Source organism: Aristolochia californica, unplaced genomic scaffold, assembly GCF_029961685.1.
Source record: "Aristolochia californica isolate CCGP_79_NKW_82.1479 unplaced genomic scaffold, dmAriCali1.0.hap1 SCAF_16, whole genome shotgun sequence".
Classification (NCBI taxonomy): Eukaryota; Viridiplantae; Streptophyta; class Magnoliopsida; order Piperales; family Aristolochiaceae; genus Aristolochia; species Aristolochia californica.
The window spans coordinates 1,785,624-1,805,619 of NW_027181837.1; the positions used below are offsets into that span (position 1 = coordinate 1,785,624).

Below are 19,996 nucleotides of genomic sequence, written 5' to 3' on the forward strand. Positions count from 1 at the left end.
AGCTTGGGCTCGGCTCGAGCTTGAGTTTGAAATATTTTAATCAAGCTTTGCTCGAATATAGGCAGGTTCGGGCTTGGCTCGATGCCACCCCTACCCACAGGGTGAGGGGGAAACCCTATCCCCTAAAAAACCAGGTTCCTTACCCAACTTTTGCACCCTAGAATGGACCAATCTCTATACTAATCCATGGATGAGGAAATCTAAAACCAATTTTTAGAATATGATGATGCCATAGGAGTAGCATATATCTAATTATACTTTACATTTTAAGTGATCCTTGGAAGGGATATTAGGTCAAGCAACAATACCATGTTCTACATATCAATTATAGTAGGACTTGCATATTTTACCTAAATTCAACTGTTCTTCTACCGTTTTATGTAGAACTAAAGTTTTTGTACTTTTTTACCAACAAACAAAACTAAATCGAAAAGGTATCTATCTCGATTAATTGATCAGCTATTAATGAAATGATTATTTGTGTACTAATTTTTTGCCCTTATTGTAAGAAAGGAGCTTCTCTTTTGTATCATAATTAATCTAAATACTTTGGTAAACATTACTTAAATTATATACTTAATTATATTTAGACCTATTTTTATGGTTTTAAGATTATTTTAAACTATTAATCTAACCACTTATTTACTTGTGTGCATGTGGGTAATGGAGTTAACAAATGGGGAAGACAAAGCACCCTTGTAAATTTCATATATATGAAACAAGTAAAAAACAAGTATATAGGTGATTTAATTAGGTATTTTGAATAGGTAGTTGAATAAGCTTCATTTAATATAATTGTTACTAAATCAAAATTTCTCCTATATTAAACAAATAATAATCAAATAATATAATCAAATATCAACCCTCACAACCAAGGAAAATACTATAAGATATACCTCAATCAGGAAATACAAATGGGTGAAATCTACCTCATACTCAAATTTCTTCACCTTCTTCTTTACGTGGGTCATCAAAATAAACCCAAAGAAGTTGGAAATTTTTCTATAGTTGATGAAAGCATTTCTAATGAAGTGGATATAGCCTTTCTTCAGTATTAACATGGGATTCTACTGAATTTTGTCAAAAGTTTACAAGTAGCAGTTTCTCTCTCTCTCTCATCTGGACCACACTCTTGTCTTGTCCTTCTCCTTCAATCCCCCTCCAACTTGCTCTCTGGCGACTCTACTATGACCAAACAGCTTAGTGTTATTACTCACAGTTGTAACTGGTTTTACAGTTCTTGTGAGCCTACCCAACGACTTCCTGAAATCAACTTGTCTTGGCCTGTTCGCTTCACTACACAGTCCTGCTGCAACCTTCTTATCCAGAAGGGTACCAGGAGGCGAAGGTAACAACACTAAGCTCGGTCTGTTTTCAAATTCGTTGCCAGCGCTTCGTCGGTCTCCTTTCCTCCTGGCTTCATGTAGTGGTTCAGCCCCTCTTAGTAAAAGAGAGCCTGGATTCATCATCATGGGTTGGTTGATCAAGTTTGAGCTCCGGAGAATGTTGGCACTTGTGGCCACATTGTTGTTCAGATTGGATATCATCTTGTCTGTTGGCTGCAGTATCAGCGACTCCAGCTGTTTTTCTCTCTCTTTAAGCTTGCTTTCCAGCTCCATAACCTACGTCGACATTAACAAACCAAGTTAATAGTTGTAGCTCATCTTATCATAATAAGAGAGAGAGATCCTAGAGGATATAAACTCTACCAACCTTTTGGTGAAGAATCAAGGCCTCTGGTTGTTGCTGTTGCTCTCTTAGCTTGGCTTCCAATTCTCTTACCTGCATAATAAATGGTACGAATTCCTCTTAATTACCAGTTGGAAATGATTCATGTCCTTATAGAGAGATGAGGGAGAAGTGTTTCGACAAACCTTTTGTTGCAGGGTCATGTTCTCAAGGTCATGTTGCTCTCTCAACCGCTGCTCAATCTCCTCAATCTATTTTTATGATAAACACAAGTGAATGACTTTTGTTTCAAGTTGCAAATGATATGTGTTTCAGATAGAGTCAAGGTTTTTAAGCAGCAACCTTCTGGTTTAGCTTTAAAGATTCTCTGTATTGTTGCTCCCTTAGCTTGTTTTCTAGCTCCTTAACCTTTTCTTCCCTTCCTTTCAGTTTTTCCAAGAGCTGTTGATGCTGCCTTTCTGATTGGCTCTGTGTTTCTGTCCTCTGCTCTAGTAAACTTTCAAGTTCTTTGAACTTTTCAGCATAAAGAAGAGAAAAGAAAAAGAGATCAATAAAATTGAGTATTCAATTAGGATTCACTTCTTGACATAAACCACTCTAATCTTACATTGATACCTTATCCATTTGGCTTCTGCTGAGTTGATCTCTACTTCTTAATTTTCCTTCCAAGTTTTGGCAGTTCTCTTCTAGCTTCTTTATGCATTCTTCTTTACTCCTGTTTTCCTGCTTTGCTTTATCAAGCTTCATTGCATTTGCATCAAGAAAAACATTAGACAGGATATATTAATAGAAGAATAAATTTAACTGTCATGATACTGTGTGACCCCCCATACCATCTGTTTTAGCTTTTGAACATCACCAGACAAGTCAATCTGTTTCTTTGCTGGACCAAACTCTACCCCACGAACCCGAGTTGCAAAATTTAGCGAACTTATTGTTTCACCTAAATCATGCTCCGAAGGGCTGATTTGTACAAGCATAAGTGTTTTGGATTCACCTCCTGCATCGAAGTGCCAGAGAAATAAAAAATTAGGTTAGTCATTAAGAAGTACTGCTTGTTCAAAAAACTCAGAAAGGTAATAGAATCATTAGATACCTAAAGAATCTTGTAGTAAATGAGTAAGCTTTGAGTTCCTGCACAGACCCAAAATTTGTATTAATCAGTAGAACATAAAGTCCAGAAGTTATGAGAATGGAATATATCAATATTAGGTTCATTATCAAACCTATATGGGATATGGCTGCTTTTTGTTGCTAAGGCTGATATGACATCACCAAGAGCTGAAAGTGATCGATTTATGTTCTGAGCTTCTTTGAGCCGATCACCTTGCACTTCAGTCTTTGTTAGCCTCTCACTACCAGCCAAATCGACAAGCCAAAGCTTGCTTTTTGTGCACTCACCATTCATCAAATTTCTTGCACGAACCATGATACATAGCATACTGCATTTGAAATTAGAAAATCATTAACTCCAAAACACAAAGGAAGAAGAAAATTGATTAAGAAGAAGGAAATTGAGGTGCATAATTGAACTATTCACACAAACCAATGAGATCTGCTGCTATGTTCATTCACATTATTTGAGCCAACTGCTCTAGCATTGCTTCCAGCTTGCAGCACATTCCAAACTTCCTTTATATTCTCAACTTTAGCTTCCACAATTCCTGGCACATGATGAGAGCCTTCACCAGCTTGCCTGATCTCCAACCTGAAGTGACAGTGGAATTTGATTTTAGAGAAATTATAATGATTCCATCATATAAAATAAGATGTTATAAATCTTACTTTTTGGATGATGGAGATGTGGCAAGCAAGTCACGTATTTGTTCATTGTATACCTCAAGCACACTGACTGAAATCTGGTAAGAAAAGGTATCCTTTCTTTCATTGGCAACTTTGAACAACTCTTCTAAGGTTCTATAGTTGACTCCTCGATTTCTTTCTGTACCTTCCATGGTGAAAGTTTTACCAGTTCCTGTCTGTCCATATGCAAAAATACAAACATTGTATCCATCTAAGACAGAGACCACCAATGGCGAAGCATCCGCAAACACATCAACTGTTTCATGGCCAAAAAAGGAGAACAAATATCACAAAAACCATCAAGAGTACAAGAAAACAAACTATAAGATTTCTTTGTTATTGATCAATGTTAGGAAGGTACCTTGATCATCCTTTGGGGTGAAGACACGATCAAATTTGAATATTTTCTTTGATGGTCCACTATTTGTCAGTATTCCAAGATCCCCATCCTTGGAACTATCAAAATCTACAACTGAGGCACAGCCATTTGCTACTTCTTCCTTGCTTAATGGCCGACATCTACAGAAAACCCTGATGTTCCCTGCAACACAATTAATAGCTTTCAGGTCAATACTCTTCTCCTGCCATGAAGTGGATTTAGCATGTCAGGTAAAAAAGAATTTATACCTTTTGCCTCTAGAACTTGATTGTAAAGCTTTTTCCGTTTGGCCATCTCCTCACTGTACTTAATTTTGAGGTCCTGACATTGTGTCACTGTGAAAATGGTATGTGGAGAGAACAATAAGACACATCCGTTTCAAGATATTTTTCCACCTCATCAAATTCGAATTTCCAAACTTACCTAATGTTTGTACTGCAAAAATCATGTTATGCAATTCTGGAATTGAATTTGCACAATCATGCGCTTCTGCAGACAATTGAGATTGTTCTTTTCTCATCACCTACAGAAAGATGAAAAGAGAAACGTAAACTTTTTTAAGGAATACAATGATACTCTTATCTGATTTCAAAACTCTCCCAACTTTTTCCTTCATTTTACCTTTATTTTTTGTTCTAAATCTTCAACGGCAATTGCCCAGAACTTTTTATCTCGATCATACTTGCTATAAATATCCTTCAGCTGCTCTGCTTGTATCTCCACAGTCCTATCTGCAAGCCAAAAAGTATAATGAGGAGATAGCACAAATTCACCAAACCGATCTAGGAAATCGATCCATTGAAGTCAAAATTCACCAAGCGAGTCAGCCTGGAACAGCTTTGTATGAAGCTCCATCCTGACTTTCTCGAGCTGATCATTTGCAGCTGTCAGAGACATCCATGCCTCATAGCATTCGTTTGTCTTGTGCTGGATTTCTGCATTCAATTCCTCTATTTTCTTCTCATACTTTGCCAAGTCTTTTGTGCATCTCAAACTGTTCTGTGTTAATGAAGAAAGGAACTAAATAAAGCTCCACCTACCATTCACATAAAACATCAAGTTATGATCAAGTCCCCAAACACTAACCTGAACAGAAGGAACTTTAATCTCAGCTGCACAGCTTGTACAAACCAAGTACTCAGATTTCTCGATTGTAGCTGAAAGATGAGGCCCCAAACCAGTATAAATATATTTCACTTTGATACTAAGGCATTTATCCAAATCAAGTTTACACAAGCAAGTTCTACCTGATAATTTTGGAGCTTTTCTTATGCAAATACCACAAACCACGGGGCTTCCACGAATGCCTTCAAACCTAATCATCATTTCTTGATTCTCCAAGATGGAGACCCGGGCATCGACCAGCTGTAGGGGCTTATTGGCTCCAACAACACCATATATATCAAATTCAGACAGAACCTGAAAATTTTGCAAGGATGAAATTAATTCCTTATTTGAAAGTTAAACCCCATATACCAAGGTGAGACTAAGAAACAACATCTCCCCTCACAAATTTGGCCATTGAGACACAAAGGGACGAAACTGTTCAGTCCACCGGAAATGTAAACTTTAAGAAATTAACGTAAAAAGAAAAATTCCTTGCCTTCTGTTCTTGTATGTAGACATCAAACACTCTCATTCCTCTGGGTCCATTGGTATTGATGATCTCAGCAAAATGGAGATCAACGAAATACTCTCCAGGAGAAAGATTTTTGAAAGTGTAAGAAAAATTTCCAAATCGAGCAGACTGGTAAATAGATGGGTAGTCACCGCCACAGGTAACAGCCTCATCTGTTTTTAAAACTTCGCCACCATGGAAACCAAAGTCACCCTTGAAGTTGGCTGGTGAATGTAGTCCCTTTAAAGCCTCACCTCCAGAATTCACAAACATCACTAATTCATCTGCTAGAAGGAGAATAAAAATTGAAAAACAGAGAGAAAATGCGAAAGTTCAAAATAAATGAATACACGTATAAGTTGAAAAAAAAAACCGTCCTGGTCTAATTCCCGTTGTAGAGAGACAAAACGTAAGAACATCTACAAATCATTTCAGATATCAAAAGCAGAGATCAAAAGTTTATAGAGCGATTGACAGTATGTTTTACTGGGAAGTCTTTTTATATGCTTTGATATGCTAAAATCTTAAACCCTAAAAGGACTGAGAGACGGCTACAACCGTAGTGACATGAACTAAACAGTTGCAGCTGAAAAGGCCTGAAAAGATATTTGAATTACTGAACTGCTGGGAATTGAAAGCTAAGATCCAAGGTTAAGAGAGCGATTAAGAGTATATATTACTTGAAAAATGGTTTTATAAATTTTAAATTCTAAAGCTTAACCCTAAAAAGTCTGAGAGTTATAGGCAACATTGTAACAACCGGTTTTTTAAACTTTGCACCTAAAAGGCCTCAAGAGAATCGAGAGTAGCCACAACTCGAATCTATCGAAATGCAGAGAGTCAGTTTAACTGTGAAGGAGGGGATGGCAATCAGGACGACATGAGATTCTGGGAAAGTATTTGAGGTCATTATTACCGAAGCGAAACTCAAAAAAGATCTGAAGCAAACTGTGACACATTTGGACTCGGAGAAAATCAATTATGCGAAACACAATCAACAGATTCACGAAAAAAGTTGTCATAGAAAAAGACAGACAATGGAAATCGTAACGAAAAGAAAAACGGAAAAACAAAACAGAAGAACAAAAAAATCTGAAGAGCCGTTTCAGTTCAAGAAAAAAAAAAAACAAAAAAATTCAAGAAGAAAGAAACATAAGTACCACTGCAGTTCATCTGCACAAAACCCATCGGAACCAGCTTAGACCCCAGCACGCAGAGCATCGCGTCCGTCGACACTTCACCATCACGAGATGTATCTTTTCCCAATTCACCCAATTGCCCATCTCCCTCATTCAATGCCGAGGAAATTTTCGCAAATTCCTTCTCCCACTCGAATTGCTTGGAGAACCAGGGATCCGAAAACTGGGTCTGGTGAAGTTCTTGAGGATCCCCCTTTTCCTCCATCACTCTGATAGTATTCTATCACCGCAGAAATCAGAAGAGTTAAGAACAAGCAGAAGACACACTTCTGTCAAAATAGGAACTCACAGGAAGATCTCGAAGAAAATTTTCGGGCAAAGTTGCGATACAGAGCGGAGACAAAAGGCGCCGATTTTTACGTTGTCTTTAACTTCTCTTCTTCTATCGAATTATTTTGGCTTCTGTATTGATTCGAATTTTAAATTTATATGACCGTTAACAAAGCAGTCGACCGTTAGACATGTTGGAAGTGCACCTCTTGGACACTGGCGCTAGAGAAAAGCAGCTTTTAAATATGAAGACATCATCGTCTCAAATCGACGGTTGAGAAAGGAATAAACTAGGTCACCCAATATAATCGGTAAGATTAGAAGATACCTCTTATTACAAAACAGTGTGTGCCCGGAATTTGTCTGTTTAAGAACCAGGAATTTGTCTCTTATTAGCAAAGGAAAACAAGGAAAACATCCATTGTTATGTAAAAAAAAATAAGTTATTCAAATGTAATCCCAATTTCTTTGATATTCAAATGTAACACATGCAAACCCTATAGAGGTACTAAATCAAATTGAGTTCTACTTCAATCAGCCAACCAAAGAAATACATCGTCTTTGCAACTTCTCTACTTTCTTTTTTCTATTCAGGAATTATTTATTCACTATCAGTATCTCCTTCCTCGATCTTAGGCTTCTGTGGAGCTTGCCCAGTAGGTTTGCTTCTTTTTAATTCCAGTCACAATATCAATCCTGAGAACGTCAATGGCAATTGAATGTCTAAGCCTTATATTTTATGCATCTCAGATGTGTAAAAATATAAACAATAGCAAACCTAAATCATCAAACTCAGTTTGTTAGCTTGTAAATAACTCATTAGCATAATTTTTTTTATGAAAATACCATTTTCTCTAATTACTCTGGTCGATTCCTTCTTTAGTTAGTTGATAATTGCTCGTAATTAACTCAAACCTCAAAGACGATCAATTATTCAACCTTTTTTAGTCACTCAACATCTAACATTGTTATTTGCCAATGTAATAAATACTATTGATGAAAGTGTTTGTTCTTTCTTCTAAATCAATTAAACTGATTATTATATATTAGTATGCTCTATTACAAAGTCTTGGACTCCCTATGATAACTTACAGTTTGAAGTTAGTTTATTCCAATATTTTTATTTTTATTTATTTTTTATTTCTGTAATTTTAAATGTAGGTTAGAGCTCTAACCTGGCTCGAACTCGATTCCAATTCTAGGCTCAAACTCAAACTCGATTCCAATTTTAGGCTCAAGGCTGAACTTGAGTTCGAAGTATTCAAATCAAACCACACTCAAACATATGCAAGTTCAAAACTGATTATTATAATTTTGTATTTGTAATTTTAAATGTAAGTTGGAACTCTAACTTGGCTCGAGCTCGAGCCCAAACTCGGTTAAAAAATTTAGACTCAAACTCGATTCCAATTTTAGGCTTGAGGCTGAGCTTGAGTTCAAAGTATTCAGATCAAGCCAAACTCAAACATATGCAAGTTTGAGTTTGACTCGGCTAGATGCCACCCCTTTCTTACATCTACCCAAAAATATTGAAGCAATCCTCAAGAAAACAAACAATTGAATTACCCATCAGAACATATAAAATTATATTACCTTCTGCTCATTAATAGCTGTGATCTCACCAGCGTTACCATCAATGCCAATGCACGCACTTTCACCATTTGCATGTTGGACCAGAGCGAGGGAAAAAGCATTTGTAAGGAAATGTTTACACCTTGAAACACAAGTCAAAAACTATTCTAAGAAAATAAATGTCGGTTAAATTGATGATACCTGAATATAATGAATGAAAAGGGTAACAAGTGATCCTAAGTCAAGAGTGCACTATGAAATTATCTGATACTACTATTTCTACGCCATTTCACTACAAGATCTAGGTGGAATGGAGGTAGAAAAACTAACCATGAAATAGTATCCATCAATCACAAAGCACTTTCTGAGCTTGATAATGTGTAAGCAACATCAAAGAAGAATTATCAGAAAACACAAGGAATCAGCTACAGCTAGAACATTAATAACTCACCCATCTCAATTGTTTGCTAATACTTTCACTTTTAGCTGGCATTACTTCTATTTATTTATTTTTTTCCTAGGCAATTCTCATGTTAGCTGCAATTAACACCAATATACTTAACTATTTACATGCATTGCATAAATACTAGTATCAACTCTACAAGGTTGAAATCAGGCATCGCAATACAAAGGAGCATAACATCACTTTCATACTTCATCCTATCCAAAAGTAGTCCAACTGCGGTCTAATAACATATACTAACAACTTGATCTTTATATACCAACTCCCTCCACAAATCATTTAAACCAATCCTTTACTACTTCTGAAATTAAACAAATACCAACCATATCCCATAAATCAGTCATCATTAAAGAACCTCACCTTTATTATAAGGATGCATAGAAATATCAGATAGTCTATCTAGTTTTCAGATATTAAAAATAATACCACTTTCGTACTTTATCCTATCCCAAAATATTTTCAACTGCAGTTTTACAACAGATACTAATAACGTTGTCTTTATAAGCCAACTCCCTCCATAAATCATTTAAAGTCGATCCTTTACCACTTCTGAAATTAAACAAATAACCACAATTTCCCACAATTCAATAATCATAAAGGAACCTTATAAGGGTGCATTGCAATATCAGGTAGCCTATCTAGTTTTTAGCTACTGAAAATATAAGAATAGTCTACAAAAACGAAAAAATCAATTCAGAGAGAGTTGACCTAAATCAAACCTGTAAGTTAAATAAACCAGGATATTCTTCAAAAAGAACTAAGTTAACCCACAACAAGCATGCCATCTAGCAAGTAAAAGACATAGAGTCCCTTCCACCGAAAGGGTTAGCATCAAAGCAAATCTGTAAATCAAATAAATAGTGATATGCTTAAAAAAAACTCAATTAAACCCACAACGAACTTGCAATTTAGCAAGTGAGAGACATGAGAGCCTTCAACCGAGAGGGTTAACTCAAATAAATCAGTAATTAAAATAAATGATGATGCACTTCGAAAAAGAATGAAATTAAACTCATATCTTAACTCAGATACTTTAACGAAACCGTTGAAACTCATTCTTCTCTACCCGTACCAAAAACAAAAACACAACCTAGATTTAATCCCAACCAATAACCAATTCACAACTCTGTAAATGTCAAACCCACATATAACAGAACCAAAGATTTTCTTAAAACACCAGATTGCGTCGGCTGAAAGAAGAACTTGAAGACAAGAACAGAGTAAAAACACCCAGAAAGAACTGGAAGGTAAATAGGGTTTAGAACGGGGAGAGGATTTCACTGGAAAAGGAAGGGTCGAGCTCGGATAGCCAATCGCCAGGAAACAGAAATTGTGCCGGAAGGAGAGAAGTGGAAGGAGGAGCTCTGGTCGCTAATCGTGGTGGGGATGGGCAGGAAGAGGAAAGACACAAGAGAAAGGGGAAAAGAGGAGCCGGGAAAGGAGGAATCGAGCTCGAGGAGCCGGTCATAGTGGAGATGAGCAGGAAGAGGAAAGACAGAAGAGATTTACCTGCGCCAGAAGGAGAACTGAAAGGATATCTGGCCGCAGGTCATGGTGGAGATGGGCAGGAATAGGAAAGACGGAAGAGATCTACCCACACTGGAAGGAGAACTGGAAAGAGATCTGGTGGCAGGGGTGGAAATGGGCAGGAAGAGAGAAAGACGGAAGAGAGGGTATTTTAGGTTTTAGAAAAAACTGGCATGACTCCAGAGTGGCAGATTTCAGTGAAAAGGCAAGTTGACCAAGCCACAAGGATTTCAAACTTTGAAATTCGGTAGTTTGGGAAATATGTTTTGGAATTAGACATCTTGGTAAATAGGATTTTGAAATCTGGATTCTAATATCAATCACATATTAAAAAGCTACATAATTCTAACATCAATCACATATTAAAAAGCTACATAATTCTAACATCATTTAAAAAGGAAAAAGAAAAAATCCACTATCTCCTAAACACTCAAATCATCTGTTAGAAGCGAATAACAGAAAATTAAGTACACACATGGTTTCTATCCAATGCAAAAAAAAATTAGATACAAATGAGCAAAAATAAATTAAGTACAAGGACATAATGACACAGGGTTTACAGATGGTTCAAAATTCTGTCAAATTCATGTACTCATCAACAAATACTCAATCGAACCATCAAGATTCTTTTGCATTGGACTCAAACATGCACAGCCAAGGTGCTTCTCCCTCGGATGATATTTGCCTGCGTTGCAAGCTACAGAGGCAAAAACAAATTAGTAATATATACATGAGAAGATCATAAAACCATTCATTCCCAATTCTCATCATTCAACCAACTCCACCTGATCATATCTCAACAACCCCCACCTGTACCACTCCCATCATTCACTCCCTACATTGGTGCACACCACAATTTCTCGTGTACCACTCTTTCTGCATTATTTTGGCTCCAAAAGTAAGCAACCTTTTTTCTTTATCACAAAAGAAGGTTCCCCAGCTTACATTTCACGGCTGACATTCAAGGGAACTAACAGGTTTGGTTTTCAATTTTCACTGCATGGGCATTTGTCCAAAGTTTGTAAAGTCTTAGATGTCATCAGAGGCAGAAGCAGAGAGCATTCACAAGGAGGAAAGGTTATCAACACATTCTTGTCTTTTTTTCTTTTTCATGGGTTTCAGTAATGACATCAACTCATGAAGCCAATTAAAAGGAGGAAAAAAGGGATTTTTTCCTTCTTTCACAAAGATTTCTCCTTTCTATAGCTCACAGTTTCTATAAAATTTAAACACTAAAGAGTAACATGTTGGTGAGCAAGATTATAATGCCTCCAACTACTAATTCAAGCAGCATCTACTGTAGCAGCTAAGTCTCAATGAATCAATCCTCAAAAATAATGCAAGCAGTTGGATCTTCAACGAATCCCATGAAGATCAAATGCTATAAACCAAAAACTAAATGTTGCATGCAAATGCAATACAGTTCGGTCATTCTTTCCTTTTCTTGAAGAGAGGAATACAAACTAATCAGTAATCGCACGGCGAGCAAACAGGATTTTTCTGGGTGGGTTAAAAACTTCAAAAATAAAGTAAAATGTTAAGGAGAAAAAAAGGTTGTTCAAATCGCATCTCGGCTTCTATGCGCGGTTTCTTTGATTTTATTGGCGGATGTGGTCTGGATGAGGTCCCCCTCTCGGGGAAGAATTATACTTGGTCGAATAACCAACATCAGCCAATTTTATCCAAATTGGATCGATTTTTGGCCTGCACTGAATGGCTACAACTGTTTGGGAATGTCTCTGGTCGGGTTATAAACAAGGTGGGATCAGATCACTGGCCAATCATGTTGACCACCTCTTTCGAGAAATGGGGCCCTTCTCCTTTCCGGTTTGAGAATTCATGGTTATCTGTCAAAAATTTTGAAGCTCGTGTAGACGAATGGTGGGCTGAGGGTCCATCTTTGGGCAGGCGAGAGTGGGCCTTTCCCCTAAAGCTTTGGTTCCTAAAACAAAAAATTAAGGAGTGGGCCACAGTGCATCGCACTTCTTTAGTTGCTAAGAAGTCTTCCATTATCTCCCAAATTGCGGACCTTGACTTGGCAGAGGAGCAAAGGTATTTATCTCCAGCGGAGTTCTCTACCCGTATATCTCTAAATTCAAATCTCAATTTAATCCTTCATCAAGAGAAGGTCCGTTGGAAACAACATGCCAGATTTAAATGGCTCAAGGAGGGAGACACCAACACAAAAAAATTTCACAGAGTGGCTTCGGCTAAGCGAAGGACCAACCGTATTACCTCATTATGTATCAATAATGAGGTAACATCGTGTTGGACTTCGATCACTAATTTGTTGCTCAAGTTTTTCACAGATTTAAATACGGAGGAATGCCATTACAGACCAAAAATTCAGAATATTCATTTTTTTAGCCTCTCTCCAGCAGCTGCTTCATTTCTAGAGTTGCCATTTTCACTGGGAGAAGTCGAACGCGCTGTATTAGGTATGGATAGTGATAGGGCGCCAGGCCCTGATGGTTTCAATGGGGATTTCCTTAAAAGATTTTGGCCACGTCTCAAAGGGGATATCATAGCCATGGTTAATGGTTTTTTCAACAACGGGATCACGTTCCATAGTATCGGTGCGTCCTTTATCACTTTGATTCCGAAGAAAATCAGTGTGGAGAAACCAGAGGATTTCAGGCCTATCAGCCTCGTTTCTAGTGCATACAAGATTATAGCTAGAATTTTGGCTCATCGTCTCAAAACTCTCCTTCCTACAGTAATTCACAAAGGGCAAGGCGCTTTCTTGAAAGGTAGAGAGATCCTGGATTCTACTATGGCTGCCCATGAACTAATTGATCATTTTCAGCGCAATAAGGACCCAAGAATTGCCCTAAAGTTGGACCTTGAAAAGGCTTTTGACAGGGTCAATTGGATTCTATTGGATGAGATCATGGAAAAGATGGGTTTTGGCAACAAATGGAGATTCTGGATCAGAAGTTGTGTGGGTTCAGCATCGTACTCCCTCTTCCTCAACGGCTCAGTATGTGGTTATTTTAAAGGAAGCAGAGGAATTAGACAAGGAGACCCTCTCTCCCCACTTCTATTCAATATGATTGGGGAATTTCTATCTGCAATGTTCTACTCAGCAGGAAATCTTGGTTGGCTCCCCCCACTAGTTCCAGTCCAGCTTTTAATACTCCCCTACTTCAGTATGCAGATGATACCATCATTTTTGGAGTCGGCGCCATTGATTGTGCAATAAAGATTAAAGTTGTGTTGGGGCTTTTTGAGTTAGCCTCTGGTCAGAAAGTAAATTGGGGAAAGACCTCCCTAATGGGCTTCAATGTTAATCCTGAGGTTCTCACTGAGATGGCAAATATATTTGGATGCACCTTAAGTCAATTACCCGTAACATATCTTAGTTTACCTCTCTTCAATGGGCGTATATGCAGGAGGCCATGGAATCCGGTGGTAGAAAAAATGGAAGCCCGATTATCATCATGCAGGGGGCATCTTCTTAGTAAAGCGGGGAGACTCGTTCTCCTAAAGTCATGCATAGCGGGTATCCCAAATTATGCTTTGTCTTTCATGCCTTGCCCTATTGCTATTTGTAAGATCATGGATAAGTTGAAAAGAAGATTCTTATGGAGGGGATCGAGTGATGCTTTTAAGTACCACCTGGTTAGTTGGGATGATGTTTGCAAGCCAAAGAATATGGGGGGCCTGGGAATCCGGAAATCTAGATACATGAATCAAACTTTATTGTTAAAATGGCTATGGAAGTTTAACACTCACTCTTCAAATCTTTGGAAGGAAATGGTTCTCACAAAGCTGGGTAGTGAACCTCATTGGTGGATGTCTGGGGGGAACCGTAGAACCCTATCTCCTATATGGAGAGCGTTTTATCTTCTGCTCCCAAAATTTCAATCTGCAAGTAGATTCTATGCTGGAAATGGTAGATTGCTCAAGTTTCGGGACGACTTGTGGATAGGGCCCGAACCTTTGCAGACTGCTTTCAGAAGTCTTTTCCTTCTCACCACTTGCAGAGAAATATCAGTAGCTGAAGCTTTTGAGGGGGGAGGGATGAGCCCCCATCCTAGAAGGGGTCTCTCGGATAGTGAGGCATTGGAAGCTAGCCGATTGTTGGATTTAGTCGCTTCGTTCAAAATTCGTCCTTGGGAGGCTGACAAGCTCATTTAGTGGCCAGACAAAAAGGGGTCTTTCACGGTCTCATCGGCATACGGATTTTTAAACGGAAGTAATTCGGCATGGAAGAGAATGGGATCAATTTCGTATGGCATTTATGTGCCCTTCCAAAGGTAAAATTCTTCATGTGGAGTGCCTGTCAAGGTAAAATCCTCTCGGCTGATGTATTGCGAAGAAGAGGCCACCCCTCTGTTGATCCCTTATGTCCATTTTGTAACTCTGAGAACGAAACTATCAGACACATTCTCCCACACTGCAGTTTCTCTTGGAAGGTGTGGATAAGCATCCTTGGTAAGTTTGGGCTTCAATTCTGCATGGCGGAGGACCTCCTCACTTTTAGTAACTCACTGTTGGGTACCTCTATGCCGTGTCTTGGAAAGATGATGCTCTCTGCCTGTTTCAGTTTCATCCCATGGGGGCTTTGGAATGAGCGGAATAAAAGATGATTTGATGCTAAAAGTGAATCTGTAGACCGGATTGCGGACAGAGTGGTGGGTCACATATCTACTTGGCTTTTAACAAAAAAAGCATTTTCTCCCTATCTGGGTTCCTCCATTCGTGAAAATTGGAGAAACTTGGGTTTGATACACATTGGAAAAAAGCCTCCGGTCATGCAAGAATGGACTCCTCCAGCTCCTGGTTATCTCAAGCTAAATTTTGATGGTTCATCTCTTGGCAACCCTGGTATTTCTAGTTATGGTGGAGTAATTTCAGATCATTCCGGTAATCAGCTTTTCACGTATGCGGCCCCCCTTGGAATTTCTGATTCTACGAATGTAGAGTTACAGGCTCTCCTCTCCGGTCTTCGTGTTTTCAAAGAAAGATGTAGTGGGCCCCTCCAAGTTGAAGGGGATTCTAAAGTGGTGATTGGATGGTGTGAGAGAGTGTCTTCTCCTCTGTGGAGACATTGGGATACATTTAACAAAATTTTAGATATTACCTCGATTGTTTCTTGTTGTTGGACCCACATTCCGAGATCCGCAAATTCAGCGGCAGATGTACTTGCTAGGCAGGGAGCTACCCTACAATCTCTGGTTGTAAGGGAAATGCTCCCTCAAACTTTGTAATTTTCTTCTGTTTTATTAATACGTCTTTTTCAAAAAAAAAAAAAAAAAAAAAAAAAAAAGAAATCCTTGTAGCATACTAACAGCATGTTGGAGCAGCACTCGGTGTACTTATCCCCTTTATGAAGTGAGCAGCCACGCTCAACCTATCACTTGGTGAAATCCTTTCAAGCTATAATTGGTCTAGCCTCAAGCTTTGCCTTCGGTTTTTTATCTTGCCTTTCAGAATCAGTTTCATTTTGTAATTACATCTCTAAGTGTGAACTATATTTAGAAATAGGACACTTGTGTCATTGGTTGCAATTTAGTTGGTTTAATATGGCTAGCTCTCGATTTGGTGTCTGAATTAATCATTGATGCAGAAAGCATGGAAGCAACATCCATTAATGTTTTATTCACTCTTCTCTGCTTTTTTAAAAGACCTTGCAACTGCTCTCGGAACCAACAACACTCAGTTCAGTTATTCTTTTTGAGAAAATTAACAGCACTAGGTTCAAGTTATTGGCAGTTTATTACTCAGTTCCAACTTATTATTTGGTGCACATCTTCCTTATTCAAATATGGACTCACTACAGATTATTTCATGTGTCCTTATTACTCTCTTTAAGGACTTTCATTATTTACCGGTTTTCCGCTACTATATAACAACATATTTAATGTGTTATTTGGGCATTGGCTCATTACCGCATCTGCTATTGTGTCTCTTTGATTAAGACATTACTATTGAAGACAAACTCCTCGATTGTTTGCCTTGGGTTCATTATTTGCTAACTGTTGTCAGCATTGACTCATTGGTTCATACAATGGAGATTTGCATTACTTAGGAAAATAAAGCACATGGTGGCCCCAACATCTTATCTTTCTTTCATCCCTATTACCCTTCTATTATTTGACAACTTTTCTCTTAGCATCCTTTATTTATCTCGTTGACCCTCTTTGGCCAACCCTTTTTGGTACATTGCTATGGTTGGTCATTTATATATATAGGTGTTTTTAAGTCCATTGAGACTTTTTATTGGTACCCTTGGGGGTTTTTATCGTTGTCTTGTGAATGACAGACATTACCCACTTTAGTAATTATTATCACTATTTTTTGTTCGAAATCCTTGAGGTAGGTTTGACTTATGTTTTATCACCCATTTCTACCTTTTGAGAGTTTGTGTCTGATTTCGTACCTATCCTCGGGACACCGTGATGGAAAAGATCATTACTACATCTATTTTATTTGTTTCAAGTTAGGATCACTGTCATTACTTCCCAGCTTGAGGGGGAGTGTTGAAAGCTATGAATATGTTGGAGTGTCATTGATGTAATTAGTTTATGATTTTTGTCTCTTCTTCATTCTTACTAGGGTGAAGGGTATGCTTGTAATATTGGTATTTTTAACTTCTATAAATAAAGCTTAAGGAGAGGGTTAGGATATTCCACAACCCTAATTCTCCAGCCTCTTTCTCCTTCTGCAAATTCGTAACTCTTCTTCTTCTCCTCCTAAACCTTCTCTCCAAAAGTCTCCTTCTGCTTCTCACCCTTTAATCTTCTTCTACTTTGATTATATATACATCATGAATCCTAAGTAAACAAGTTCAATGATAACATTAGTTAAATCAGCGTAAAATGGAATGGCAGTCAGCTCATTGAGGGGAGAAAATTGTAAGTGAATAGGAATGTTTACATGGACCATTCCTCCCCCTCCCCAAGCCTGTTACGGTCCCGGATCTGACACAAGGATTCTTTGGGAGGATCCGGGATCTGCCATGGGTTACAAGTCTTCCAGGCATTACCGTAGGGATAGTAGGAAGACATGAGGAAGACGAAGATCAATGGAGGATGAGAGAATACGTGGGTTTTTTAGGAAAACCCTAACCTCGAGATCAAGAAGGTGATCTCAAGCCTCTTTACGCTAGATTTAACCTAATTCTTAATACTTCAATGCTTTTCTTTCTCATTACTCTTACCCCTTAAATAGGGTTCACCCTGTTAGGGTTTAATAAAATATTACAAAAATATCCCTATGAATAAAATATTTCAAAAATATCCCTATTAATAAATAATTCCAAAAATACCCATGTGGCCTAAAACTGAAATAAATAAAGTAAATTAAAGAAAACACTAAAATAATAATGTTATTCCGTGCATAACATTACACCCCCCTTGGAAGACGAGCTTGTCCTTAAGCTCGGAAGTAGTGTCTGTGTGCCGACGTCTCCACCGGTGCCGCAGTAGCATCCGCGATAGCTATGACCCCCCTTGGACGCCAAAAATAAATTATTATTTTTTTTTTGGCTTTGACCGAGTTGGACTGAGTTAACTCGGTGCAGTCAGCCCGGTCCCGCGCTCAGCGGACTGCGCCGATTAAATTTTCCTAAGTTAGGAAAGTTTAATCGGACCCCTTCTTCCTCCTACTTATCCTGAAACAGGGCGGGAGGCGATTATTGCGGAAGCGTCACCGATTGGTCGTCTGTTGGAATGTCGCCGACGGTTCTGCTGGAATGTCGCTGACGGTCTTCTGCGGAAATGTCACCGACGATCTTCTGTTGGAATGTCGTCAACGGTTCTTATGTTGAAATGTCGCCGAACAGGACGGGAGGCGATAATTGCGGAAGCGTCGCCGATTGGTCGTCTACTGGAATGTCGCCGACGGTTATGCTGGAATATCGCCGATGGGTCTTCTGCTGGAATGTCGCTGACGGTCTTCTGCGGAAATGTCGCCGACAATCTTCTGCTGGAATGTCGCCGACGGTTATTCTGTTGGAATGTCGCCGACGGTTCTTCTGCGGAAATGTCGCCGACGGAATCTCCTGCTTCTCCGGTGGTGAAGAGCAGCCCGTTGGGGCTTCGCCGCTGGGAGCATTGCCGAGACAGAGAACCTCTGTTTCTTAGCCCCCCGGAACAGAGACCCGCGGAAATTTCGCCTACAGCGCCGATGGAGCCTCCTCTTCCACCGGTGGCCCACAGGAGGACGTTGAGGTGTCCCTGCTGGAGCATTTTCCGTTGCCTGGTTCGAGAGGTGTTTTGGCGCCCCTTTTTCCCGTTGCCCTTTCTCCCCCCATGTGCTCCGCGCCATGCCGGCTGCCAGATCGACGAACCCCAGCGGAAAGGTGTGGCAGTTGGGTGCCCGCAGAACCTTCTCCGACAGTGAACAGCACCCCTTGGGGGCTTCTTTGCTGGCTGATTCTATTGTCGTCGCCTATGGAATTCTGGTTTCCCGTGATAAGTGACCCCAAACCTTCCATAGGTGCTTCCGCCAGTAAACGGGACAAAAATTTTGATTTTTCCGGCCCTTGGCCTGTTGCCCCGTCCGAGATAGCTTCTACTACCTCTTGTGCGCCTATGTGGTCGGAGATTTGAGGTCGTGTGACCTATTTTGCTGCAGCAACGAGTTCCTCCCTTGCATAACGTTCAAAGGAAGCATCTAATCTTCCAATTCCTTACCCATAGCAATCCATCTTTCTTGGGATATAGAATAACACATTGTGTTCCCGCTCTGATACCAGTTGTTACAGTCCCGGTTCTGACACAAAGATTATTTGGGAGGATCTGGGATCTGCCACAGGTTACGAGTCTTCCAGGCATTACCGTAGGGATAGTAGGAAGACATGGGGAAGACGAAGATCAATGGAGGATGAGAGAATACGTGGGTTTTTTAGGAAAACCCTAACCTCGAGATCAAGAAGGTGATCTCAAGCCTCTTTATGCTAGATTTAACCTAATTCTTAATACTTCAATGTTTTTCTTTCTCATTACTCTTACCCTTTAAATAGGGTTCACCCTGTTAGGGTTTAATAAAATATTACAAAAATATCCCTATAAATAAAATATTTCAAAAATATCCCTATTAATAAATAATTCCAAAAATACCCATATGGCCTAAAACTGAAATAAATAAAGTAAATTGAAGAAAACACTAAAATAATAAGTTATTGCATGCATAACAAAGCCCCACCCACCCACCCAAAAAAGGAAAAAAACTTAAGCTATAAGTGACAAACTGTGAGACTAAATAAATCTACCAATAAATACATCAGCCAACAAACTCATCTATAATTTCTACTTATAACATGATTTCTGAAAAGTTATGACGTGGAGCCAAAATCCAGGTTCTCTAGAAAAGGGGAAGTTGAGGCCTTCGATCTTGTTTAGGGCTTTGGGCAATCTTACCATTTCGGTGGTAATCATTATATTTGGATGAATGATTCTCAGGGGTTTCAACTACTTTAAATCAAAGATGACTAACCTTAAGGGCTTCAACTACTTTAAATCAAGATG

At 38.9% G+C, this 19,996-nt stretch overlaps 1 protein-coding gene across 3 annotated transcripts; it reads right to left on the reverse strand.

Moving 5' to 3' along the window:
• Positions 1-856: 856 nt before the first annotated feature.
• LOC137953380 (kinesin-like protein KIN-14R) lies at positions 857-7,006 on the reverse strand. 3 transcript variants are annotated; one of them, XM_068800751.1, is made up of 19 exons: positions 6,650-7,006; positions 5,475-5,773; positions 5,119-5,290; positions 4,958-5,028; positions 4,687-4,870; positions 4,493-4,602; positions 4,295-4,394; positions 4,120-4,206; positions 3,854-4,033; positions 3,475-3,748; positions 3,236-3,397; positions 2,916-3,131; positions 2,786-2,823; positions 2,523-2,689; positions 2,305-2,430; positions 2,032-2,202; positions 1,875-1,940; positions 1,714-1,782; positions 857-1,622 (listed from the first exon to the last, which is right to left on the reverse strand). In XM_068800751.1, the coding sequence occupies exons 1-19, from the start codon at positions 6,891-6,893 to the stop codon at positions 1,116-1,118; spliced, it is 3,243 nt and encodes a 1,080-aa protein (XP_068656852.1). In that variant the 5' UTR covers positions 6,894-7,006; the 3' UTR covers positions 857-1,115. The 3 variants fall into 3 exon arrangements, with proteins under 3 accessions (XP_068656852.1, XP_068656851.1, XP_068656853.1); XM_068800750.1 differs by having other exon boundaries at positions 5,475-5,776; XM_068800752.1 differs by lacking the exons at positions 857-1,622; positions 1,714-1,782; positions 1,875-1,940 and having other exon boundaries at positions 2,085-2,202; positions 2,297-2,430; positions 5,475-5,776.
• Between the last annotated feature and the right edge of the window lie 12,990 nt (positions 7,007-19,996).